The 12,269-nt window shown below is 35.4% G+C and overlaps 1 protein-coding gene across 1 annotated transcript; it reads right to left on the minus strand.

Moving 5' to 3' along the window:
* Nucleotides 1-940: 940 nt before the first annotated feature.
* LOC100448568 (olfactory receptor 51Q1) lies at nt 941-1,894 on the minus strand. The gene is given in 1 exon segment (XM_002833621.3): nt 941-1,894. A coding segment is annotated over 1 exon segment (954 nt).
* Between the last annotated feature and the right edge of the window lie 10,375 nt (nt 1,895-12,269).

Here is a 12,269-nt window from a genome sequence, read left to right on the forward strand (position 1 = left end):
AAAGTTTATCTTGTTTCCACAAAATATTTTTTATGATCCTTAAGGTCATATCAGTGTACTAGAATATTTGCTCGTGAAAAATTCATGATGCCCAAGGGAATCTGCCCATAAGAAGCAGATCTACATTAAGAACATAAAAGTACAAAAAAGTCTGCTCTGGTCAGAAAAAAAAAAAAAGAGTTTTTCTTCCTATAAGAAGTTTGAATTCTCAATACTGAAAAACTCTAGCAAGGTAGGAGCTGTGAAAGGTCTTTAAAACCTTACACTAATTTTAGACTTCTTGCATATGTTTATTTTGTTTCCTGAGTGTTTATCAGGTAAATTAACCTAAATTACTTGGGTGTTAGTTAGGTAAATCTGAATTTACCTAGTTCAGATTAGGTAAGTGCTGGTGTTAATTCGGTAAATCTTGAATGGCAGAAAAACTTGCAAAAAACCTTTGCAGAAAACTTGGCAGAAAAACTTGGCAGAAAAACCTTTGCAAAGGAAAGTCCGATCACCCATTAGAGTGACCCAGAACAAAAGATCTAAAGTTTACCTAAATGCCTAAATGGAACTGCCTAAGAGAATAGGTGATAGGGGCAACAACAGGATTTCCTTTAAACTTCTGGGAGTTTAAGTTTAAACAAGCCTGTAGGAGAGAAAAATATCCAGAAAGAAAGATAAGCTTCGAGAGAACTTTACTCAATCAATTAAACTCCTCTCATTGGGATAGCTGTTAAGATGTGCTAGAATTTTGTCAACTCAGATCCATATCTCTTTTGTATAGAATCACTGCTGCTAGCTCACCTCAGCCAAAAATTCTATGCTAAAAGCCAGGGACATGTCATACTGCCTTAATATTATGATGAAGTTTTATTTTATAGTTTCCTAATTCTGAATGTATTCCCCCCTTAAGCCTATGACGCATACTTCTCAGTAATTTAAGAAATGCATTCCCTCATCTTGAATGCATATTTTTGAGGGAAAGGAAATGTAACATTCCCCGTTGGATCTGCTTGTTTTGTACACTGTAAATGATGGGGTTCATCACCGGGGGTGCCAACAGGTACATATTGGCCATGATAACATGGACCAGTGGAGAGGCATGCTTGGCAAAGCGATGAGTCATAGATACACCAACCATGGGAATGTAGAGGACCAGGACAGCTAGAATGTGGGACAGGCAGTTATTGAGGGCACGGAGTCACTCAGCCCAGGTGGCTGTGCCCAAGATATTTTTCAGAATAAGTGTGTAGGAGATCACAATGAGCAGAGGATCCATGATAATAATGCGCAAGGCAAGAGGAAATCCATACCAGCTGTTGAGCCTGATGTCAGCACAGACCAAGTGGATCATATCCTGGTGGAGGCAATAGGAGTGAGAGAGAAGGTGGGAGTTGCAGAAAGGCAGTCGCCTGAGTAAGAAAAGGGAGGGAAGAACCGCCAGAACACAGCGGCAAATGATGGCTAACCCAATTCTACTAATGACTTCATTGGTGAGGATGGAGGCATAATGGAGGGGACAGCAGATGGCCACATAGCGGTCAAAGGACATAGCCAGGAGGACAGAAGACTCCATAAAGGAGAATCCATGAAGGAAGAAGAACTGAGCAAAACAGGCCTCAGAGCTGATTCTACGAACGTTGAACCAGAGAAGCTGCATGACTGTGGGTAGGGTGGTGAGGGTGAGACCCAGGTCCGTCAGGGCCAGCATGGAGAGAAACAGATACATGGGCTGGTGGAGAGATGGCTCTGTGCGAATGACAGTGAGGATGGTGGTATTGCCCATGATGGAGATGGTGTAGAGACAGCAGACGGGGATGGAGATCCAGATGTGGGAGGCCTCAAATCCAGGGATGCCCGTGAGGATGAAGTAGATGCCTTCTTGTGTGGTGTTAGTCACCTGGGACATGACTGATGAATGTGTCTTCAGATTCAGGATCTTCACTCTGGGAGAAAAAGAAACATTAGAAATAATATCTCTTTGCCCATTTAATCCAAATTCTACACAAATAAATGTTCAGAGTTTAAATCTTAAAGCAAGATTTAAGAATATTGTGATATATGATATCCTTTCCTTAGCCCAATTCTGCAGTCTGCTCCCACACAGCTAATCTTCCCTTGATGACGGAATATATATTAATTCATGGGTAACTCTAATTTTTCCTGCCTCCATTTTCCCACTCCCATTCAGTTTTCAGCACATTTAAATCTGCCTTTCATACAAATCTCACTATCAATACTGTTCTCACAAAGGCTAAAAATGAACTCTATTGTATAAATGTAATGCTTAATATTCAATCTTTACCTTTTTTTGATATAAATCCAGTGTCTTTTTCCAAATATCTCCTTTGACTTTTGTAGCGGCATTCTCACCTATTTCACTAGTTCTAAACCTATTGCTACTTTTTCTTCATCTCCTATTTTTTTCATTCATTAAGGTTTTATTACTCTACTGCAGTCTTATTTCTACTCTGTCCTATTCTCATTAGCTAATGTCTTCTGATATTGATTCTATTTCTGTGATATAAAAAATAACTGGAAATAAAGGGCAGGAAACATAGGAAAGAAGAGGAGAAAGAGAAGAAACAGTCAGAAGTCTGTTTAACAGCCCAGGTGAAGACAATCACATTTATTGAGTACTATCTACATTTAGGCACTGCTTTAAGTGCATAATTCGTATTAATTCTTCTTATGTTCTAACAAGTCATGTGCCCTTTTCTTTTTCCTGATGATTCACAGAGGAGTCTTACCTGTGGTTTCTCCTGCCTTGGAGGTACCCTCTTCACCATCTGTGGCTTCTGTTTTCTCAGTTTAGCTCAGAAGAGAGCAGGCGCGGTATAAGCCCCTTGGAGATCTCTAGTCTGGAGGGTGGAAGGTGTGGCAGGTCACTTCAGGATTACATGGAGGCGTCGCCTCTTGGGACCTGGGTCCCACAGGGAGGCCAGTAAATCAACTCTGGTGGTGACAGCCTTTGCTGCCTCTGGTGTCCTCACAGAGCAATAAGTTAGAAAGCCATATTGAATCACAGTTTCATTAGCTTGTTGAACGTGATTTGAAACTGCATGCTTAAGCTTGAACTGTACAATCTCTCAAAAATTAGTTCTAAAAGACTTCCTTCTATAAGTACTCTGAAGCTGGGATAGAGTTTACAGGGGCAAGAGAGCTGTAGTTGAAAGAAATATTGTGCATCAATTTCAAGGGGCATTCATCTTAACCTGAGCCTCTGGAAACACTAAGAAAAAATAAATGTTTATATATATGTACAAGAAATAAGGAAATGAAGACAGAAATCAAAACCAAATTAGAAAAAAATTATTCGATTATTAGCTATTTGGTGGCTCATCTCTCAATTCCCACAAAACTAATTTCAAAATGAATTAAGTAACTAAATGAAAATCAGTGACAGAAAATAATATAAGCATTTAAATCTTTCCTTTGTGAAGACTTTGTAAACAGCAGCAATAGACAAGAATCACAGAGAAAGACAAATAGATATAATCTTTAAAAATTAAATTTTCTCTGTAGCAAAAAATGGTAAAATTTAAACATTTCAAAAATATTTATAAAAATATGGAAGAGATTACTATCTTAAATATCAAAAATTAAATATATCAATATTTATCAAGATAAATACAATAGATTAAGAAAAACTATATGACAAAGTTAACAGTAAAAGAAATACAACTACAAAGAAGCATAAAACAATGTTCAACTGCATCCAAAAATGCAATAATGGAAAGTTAAATTGTATAATTGGTGTTTTAAACTTTCAAAATAACAGAGTAATTTTTATGACAACATGCTATGCAAATAAGGAAATGGCAGTGCAGAAACATTCATACTTTCTTGATTTAAGTGTAATTTGTATGTTAATTTCTGGAAAATGATTCGATCATAGATGCCACTTTAATTCAGTAAATTTACTTCTGTTAGTAAATGACAAAATAATTTTAAATAAGGATAAAACCTTTTAATGAAAATAGCCAGACTTTTATGTAATAGCAAAAGAGTAGAAAGAGATAAATGGTTCAAATATTAAAAGGCCTATATATCTATCACCTATCATGATAATTAAAATAATAAATATGCAACATTTGTTTTCAAGAGATTATAATTAGAGCATATGTTTCTATTAAGCACATTGAAATGTAAATAGAAACATAAGCTCTAATTATAATCTTTATGTATGTGCTTACATTCTATTGTAATCATATTACAATAGAAATGTGCTTACCTGTGCTGGATCTATGGTAGGTGCTATAAAAATAATTTCAGTTAGTGCTAATTATGACCTTTGGAAAAAGGAGCTATTATCATGCCCATTGTATATAAACTGGGATTTAAAGAGGTTATGTCCCTTGCCAAGGTTTCAGATTTTGAAAAAGAGGCAGGAAAAGTATTTGAAGTATCATCGTTTCTCGATATCTGAGAGAGATTGTTTCCAGGACCTCTCCTGGATAGCAACATCTGTGGATGCTCATGTTCCATACCTAAAATGGTAGTGTTTGCATGTAGCCTATGCACATACTCCTTTATGCTTTAAATAATTTTGAAATCACTCATCATGCCTGATACAATGTAAATGCTATGTAAATAATTGATATTCTATATTGTTTAGGGAATAATGACAGGGGAAAAAATCTGTGCATGTTCAGAGTAGATGGAAGTTTTTCTTCCAATATTTTTGACCCAAGATTGGTTGAATCCATGAATGTGGAACCCACAAATATGGAGGACCAACTGTAGTTCTGTTGAATTCCAAAGCCAAAGTACATTACCACTATGTTCTTAAAAGCACTTCTTTTCTCTAGGTGTGCCTGATAACTCCTTATTACCTGAGATGCTGAAGACATTTTCATTCCTGGATATAGATATAAATTGGGCACTATGAGTAAAGCATTAGCTTATCATCATGATCTTGGGATGTCTGTGACACACAAGTCTGCCCCCAAAAGTCTCATTATGGCAAGCATAGAGAAGATAAGAAATCTTACATCATTTCAAAGATAAAGAGGGGAATATTTTAGACAATTTGAAGGAGAGTGAAGATATATCAAAAGTAAGTCCTCAGATGTCATATTAGGATATAGAATTCATATGCCTGCACATGACTCAAAAAATGAGCACATGCCTCAAGAAATAATCAGAAACTGCCCTATTACCGATATCAAGAAACACTCACCAAAGGATACTGTGGTGTCTCAAGAACTTCTAGTGGGACCAGATGACGCTTTTTTTTTTAAAATAATACTTTAAGTTCTGGGGTACATGTGCAGAACGTGCAGCTTTGTTACATAGGTATACACGTGCCATGGTGGTTTGCTGCACCTATCAACGCGTCACCTACATTAGGTATTTCTCCTAATGCCATCCCTCCCCTAACCCCCACCCCCCGACAGGCCCAGGTGTGTGATGTTTCCCTCGCTGTGTCCATGTATTCTCATTGTTCAACTCCCAATTATGAGTGAGAACATGTGGTGTTTGGTTTTCTGTCCTTGTGATATTTTGCTGAGAATGATGGTTTCCAGCTTCATCCATGTCCCTGAAAAAGACATGAACTCATCCTTTTTATGGCGGCATAGTATTCCATGGTGTATATGTGCCACATTTTCTTAATCCAGTCTATCATTGATGGACATTTGGATTGGTTCGATGCTTTTTAATGCTTTCACTGTTAATGCTTCCTGGAGCCCTGAAAAAGACCAGGCATCTAGGATTTACTCAAGAAGGTACAGTCATATTCTGGCAAATGATTTGCATATCAGAAGGACTACCATATCTGTAAAGATCCATAGAGTATAATCTCCCTTGAGCAGAGAAGCTTGAATTTGAGGAGGAGGAGAGAAAGGTCTGTGCCGTTATATTAGTTTTCTCTGGTGACCAGAGCAAATTACCACAAACGTAATAGCTTAAAACAACATTTTTTTTTTTTTTAATCTTAGAGTCCGTAGTTCAGAAATCTGAAATAGATCTCACTGGGCTAAAATCAAGAGATTGGCTGGACCACCTTGCTTTCTCAAGGCTTTAGGGAAAACCCATTTTCTTGCCTTTTCCAGCTTCTAGAGGCCAACAACATTCTTGGATTTTTAGTCAATTTCTCTCTCTACAAAGTCAGCAACATCAGGCTGAGTCCTTCTGACACTGCCTTTTCTCTGGTACACTTCTCCCTCTTAGGACATTTCCCTTCAAAGGACACTAGTGATTATGTTGGGCTCACTTGATTATGCAGGACTTTCACCTTCTTTTAAGGTTTGCTGATCAGCAACCTTAATTCAGTCTGCAGCCTTAACTGCCCTTTTCCACGTAAACCAACGTATTCAGAAGTTCCAGGGAATAGGATGCGGACTTTTCTTATGGGGTGGAGACATTATTTGGTCTACCACAATTATGTTCCTTTTAATCATCCTGAATGCCCATGAATGGGGACTTATTTCATTTTCCATTCATTAATGTATTATTAGAAATACAGAAATGTGTCACTTAGCAACAGAGGTATGTCCTGAGATATGTGTTATTAGTCAATATTGTAGTTGTGCAAACATCATCTTGTACTCGCACAAGCCTAGATGGTACAGCCTACTACACATTTAGGCTATATGATGTAGCCTATTGCTCCTAGGCTACAAACATGTACATGTTGCTCTACTGCATACTGTAAGCAATTGTAACACAGTTGTGTGTATCTAAACATATCTAAACATAGAAAAGGTATAGTAAAAAATGCTACAACAGATAAACAATGATACACCTGAATAGGGCATGTACCATGAATGGAGTTTGCAGGACTGAAAGCTGCTCTGAGTGAATCAGTGAGTGAGTGGTGAGTGGATGAAAAGTCCTAGGACATTACTGTTTGCTACTATGGACTTTATAAACATTGGACATTTAGGCTATGCTAAATTTATAAAAAATAGTATTCTTTCTTCAATAATAAATTAACCTTAGCTTACTGTATCTTTTCTACTTTATATACTTTAACTTTTTGACTGTTTTGTAATAATGCAGCTAAATCCATGAATGCATTGTACAGTGGTACAGAAATATTTTTTTCTTTACATCCTTATTTTACATATTTTTTATTTTTAAAATTTATGTATTTATTTTTACTTTTTAAACGTTTTTGTTAAAAATTAAGACACAAACACACACATTAGCCTAGACCTACACAGGATCAAGATCATCAGTACATTGTCTTCCACTTCCACACATTGTTCCACTGGAAGATCTTTTGGACAATAACATACATGAAGCTGTCACCTCCTAGGATAATGATGCCTTATTCTTGAATACCTCCTGAAGGACCTACCTGAGTCTTTTTTACAGTTAACTTTTTTTTCTAAGTAGAAGAAATACTCTCTCAAATAACAAAAGTAAACTATAGTAAATAACAAGTGATAGGATTTTTCACCTTCATTATAATCTATGGAACCACTGTCCTACATGCAGTCCGTTGTTGATTGAAAAGTCATTATGTGAAACATGACCGTATTTTACTATTCTTTTAGTGATTATCTTGTAGATAACAAATTGCGTCTTGACATCTTATAGTCTACTATAAATTACCATTTTTCAATTTTCCCAATAATGCTAGATAGAAGCTCAGAACTTTAAAAACTCAAATGATATCTCTTTCTTTTTGCATTATTTCTGCCACAATTATAGTTCAAAGAATGTTTAAACCCCAACACAACATGAATATTATTGTTTTTTTCAGTCAGTGTTTGCTTTCTTCTACATATTTACCTTTTCCAATGCTTTTAATTTCACTCCATATTTCTGTGCTTGTCTCTGAGTTCATTTTCCTTTTGACTAAAGAACTCATTTGATATAACGCAGATTTGCTGCTAACAAATACTCTCAGTATTTGCTTATCTGAAAACTTTTTCATTTTAAAAGAATATTTTCACTGTGTATAGAATGGGATGTTGGTGGTTATTTTACACATATAAATCTATTATCTTTCAGCATCTTTCATTTCTACTGAGAAGCCAGCCGTTTGTACTATTTTTGATCATTTAAAGATAATGAGATATTTTCCTCTGACTGACTTCAGTGTATTTCTCTTCGTTACTGGTTTCTGTTAATTTAAATATGATATGCTTATTCAGGGCTTTCATAAACTATATGGACCTTCTTGAATATATGGATTGATGTGTTTTACCAGTTTAGGGGAATTCTCAACCATTATCTCTTGAAATAGTGCTTCTGTACCTCCTTTTCCCCTATTGTTTAAGTTTCCATGAATGTTACATTTTTAAAATATGTCCTACATGTATTTCACATCTTTATATTTTCAATTTTTGTGCTTTCATTTGGCTATTTCTATTGACTTGTTTTTCTTTTCTTGGAAGAGCTTTCTGTTGCCTTTAATATTCTTTTAAATGCACTTATTTTGATAGTTTTTTTAGTTCTAGAATTTGCATTGAATTATTTTTTAATATTTTCCAATTCTTTGGTGAATTTTTCCATTATTTCATCAGCTTTTTCCCATTTTCCTTTACTTTTTGAAAAATACTAATTGGATTTACTTTAGTTAATTCAAAGTTCTTTTCTGTTCTGCTGGTGTGCCTTTTTCCTTCTGTCTGGGCAAAGCCCATATCCTCGTCCTTTTCCTCTTGCAGAGAATTGACATATGCCTCCAAGGAAAGAAAATAGCTCTAGATGTCAGTTTACCTCTCCAAGATTCTCCACTCTCCAGAATCTGAGAGGGCAACCTGTTGTTGCCCTTGCTTCACAGCTTCCTAATGCCTTTGAACACACATAGACACACACAGTGATTTTAAAATATGACTTTTCTAGTTATTTTCAGCAGGAATATTTGTCTTCCATAGACTACAACATCCCGCTTAGAAGTCAGGGCATCCCTGTTAAAAAAGGCTAATACCACCAAGAACATACCTATAGATCAAGAAGTTGGGTTTATTACTTTTAGTGATGAAGAATGCACAACATTTGGAATTAGGAGGGTGTTACAAAAATATTATTATAGGTTATGGGCTTGTTTTAGGTGATTTTGAGGAAGGCTTAAGGATTTGATGCTTTTCTATGAATTAAATGCTTTCAGGAAGTAGGGGAAATTTTCCTTTGATAACTTCATAAATCTTGTCTACAGAAAGTGAGATTAAAGCTGAGGTGATAATCTGGAGTCACTCTTATTAACTGAGGGGGAGTACTTGGTATTTTGAGGCTTGGACAATGTTTTTGTTTGGATTATAAAATGGTCTATTTTTTTCTGGATACATTGTGATCACAGGCTGGTCTTGTATGTTATTGACATTCTGAATGGTTTATATTTAACAAAAGAACACCAAACTTTAGCTGTGAGTGCCAGATCAGTCTCTAGCAAATAGCACCAGACCACCAATTGGATGTCATGAATGACTTCTCTTGTTTTAATAAATAGATCGAGAATATAAGGAATTAGAACAGTTGCTGTGACTGCTATATTTTTTCCAAATTATATCCAAGGCCATTGCAGGAAAAGAGCAAAGGAAGAAAAGGAAGGAAGGAAAGAAGAGAGGAAGGGAGGAAGGGAGCAAGGGAGGGAGGGAGGGAAGAAGAGAGGAAGGGAAGGAAGGAAAGAATTTTGACAGTGTTAAGCTAGGAGGTTTTTCCTAATACATGGGATAAAATAAGGTATCACTTAGAAAGCAATTATTGGGATAAAATTAAAGGATAAGGAGGAAGGGACTGGAGTGAGCAAGGAAGGGTAATCATCATTACAGACGGATGAAGCAGCTTGCGTAAACAGTGAAAGCTAATTTGGAACTGCAGAAAATGAAAGATATTTGATATTGCTGTAGTTCAGAGAGAAAAAGAGTGATGTAAGATGTAGCTTCAGGGAAGGTCAGTGAAAAATTGAAAAAGGTATCATAAGCCCTGTGAAAATATGTTTTTGGGGAGGGAAGCCAGAATTATTGAAATATAGACTGAAAGTGAATATTTTCAAAATATATTCTCTCAAATCTTTTGAAATTTCAAGCATGTGAATGTTTAACCTTTGTCAATAACATTTTATTAAAATGTGGATACAAAATTAATCATTATTGATAGGAAAAATGGCGGAGAAGGAAATATATGGTAATTTAAAATAAATTATTTGCTTATTTGAAGAGAATGAAGGATATTTTGAATAACATAGAAATTTATAAAGTACAGATATTAAAAGTTTACCCATGAGAATAGAAGTACAGTTTATAACTCCAGAATAAACAGGGGGAATAATAAAAAAAAATCTGATGGAAGACAGAAAAGGAGAAAAATGTGTAGATCAACATATGTAAAGCAGGTAAATTGAACACATGCATTTATTCAGGTATTAATACAACTATTAACTCATGGTGAATAGTATAATGCGTGAGAAATCAAAAGCAGGTGAGAAATCTTCAAAAAATGAAAATGGGAAGCACATAGATGTGTGTGACAACTGATTTTGCAGAGCAAAGAGATATGGAGCCCAACTGATTACAGAGGAAGAAGTGAACAAGAAACCATGCAATTCTGCGAAGTCAGAAAGTTTCATGTATTTAAGGCAGCTGAAACTCAGGAAGGAGGGGATGATATCGTGTGGAACTCAATGCAAAAGATTTTGTAAAAGTCAATGTGCAGAGATTCACTCATCACCACACAGGCAGGTGATTATTATTATACACTTTTTAATTGGCATATAATATTCATAGATAAAAGTGTCCATCTTCTAAGTGTATAGCTCAAAAATTATCACAAAATGAATACATCCTGTACCTTCAATACAGATCAAGAAATATGCCCCACAGTACTGTCAGTTTTGGTAGGCGTTCTACATGCACTTAAAAAATGGGTAGTGCATAATTGTTATTTTCTTGCTTTTTAATTATTAATAAGATCAGTATTTTAATGATGTTTTTCAAATCTTTTAAATCATTAATTTTGTGGTTTTGGGCTAGTTGTGTTGTTTACTAGAAAAGGTGTAATAAAAATGTTCACTATCATTATGCATTTGAGTACTTATTTTTGTAGCTCTGACAGTTGTCTCCTTGTACTCCAACCCTCTGAGTTTGCTGTAAGCTCTTCTTATTTACTCATCTATTACTTTTAAATTGATACATTCCTTAAGGGAAAAAATCTCAATAAATATCAGGCTCACTTTTCTAGGCTTCCCTTCTCTTTGGAATCTTGATCTTTACATCCTCATTGCCTTGAATGCTCTCTCAAGTCATTTAAAACTATTTCTATATCTTTTCTAATTGTTCTTGGCAGGAGAATTGGTTTGAAACAAACTCATATTCACTTGATAAATGTGAAAGTGTTTATTTAGTGTCCTAATTTTTAATTTAGCTCCATGCTTAGCTGAATATAATGACTTGTAACTTTGTCTTGTGGAGAACATAAAAGATAGTTCCAAAGGTTTAAATTTTAAGTTAGCATAGAATATAAAGGTAGAAAATCTCAGAGAGCCATCAGATTCTGCTTATTACACAATTTCATAGACACCAAGAGATTCCAAGATTCTTTTCACTGTGTGATTTTCTAGGATTCTTCTTGAACCTGATGTTGTCTCTGAGACTGGACTTCAGGATAAAGATTGGAAAAAATAGAATTGGAAGGAGCATTACATATAAAGAAATCCATTCTAGAATGAAGCCGAAGATATTCAGTAAATTGGCTATAATCTGAGAAACATCTAAGGACAAGTTATCTTTACAGAGCTTCAGTATTTCCAATGGCCTTACATTTACTAAATATAGTAATAATATTTAAGAAGGCTGAGAATTCACCATGCAATCTCAGAGGGAAAATGGAAGTAACTTCCTAAGATTCTCATTTTATGTTAAGCCATTTAACAATCTGGTCCTAATGTCTTTTCCTGTACCTCCCTAGTTGTGGGACGTCTTTTTACAGATACTCTAATGTTACTCAGATGTTCCTTCTCTTCTCATCCCAGGAAATAATCATTCTCTTATTTATCTGGCCATTGATGAAATGATTCTTCTTGTGGATTTACTTGCTTGGTTTCCATTGATAATTTGGAGGCATTGTCCTCTACGGAGTTGTGTCATCTATCCGCAGGCTATTAATTTAGGGTATGGTTATAGACAACTGCAGATCCCCAGGTCAGAATCTCTAGAAACAGGGTATATGGAAACCTGGAGGCAGACTCATACTATTAACTGTGCAAGAAATTAAGACTTCTTGTAAAAGCACTCTTTGTCAATTATTGACATCTTTACAATGCAAAATGCAAGCAAACTATTTAAAATGTTTAAATTTATATTCAGAAGCTTTATCGGTGTATGGTTATTTGT

This window comes from Pongo abelii, chromosome 9, assembly GCF_028885655.2.
Source record: "Pongo abelii isolate AG06213 chromosome 9, NHGRI_mPonAbe1-v2.0_pri, whole genome shotgun sequence".
Lineage (NCBI taxonomy): Eukaryota > Metazoa > Chordata > Mammalia > Primates > Hominidae > Pongo > Pongo abelii.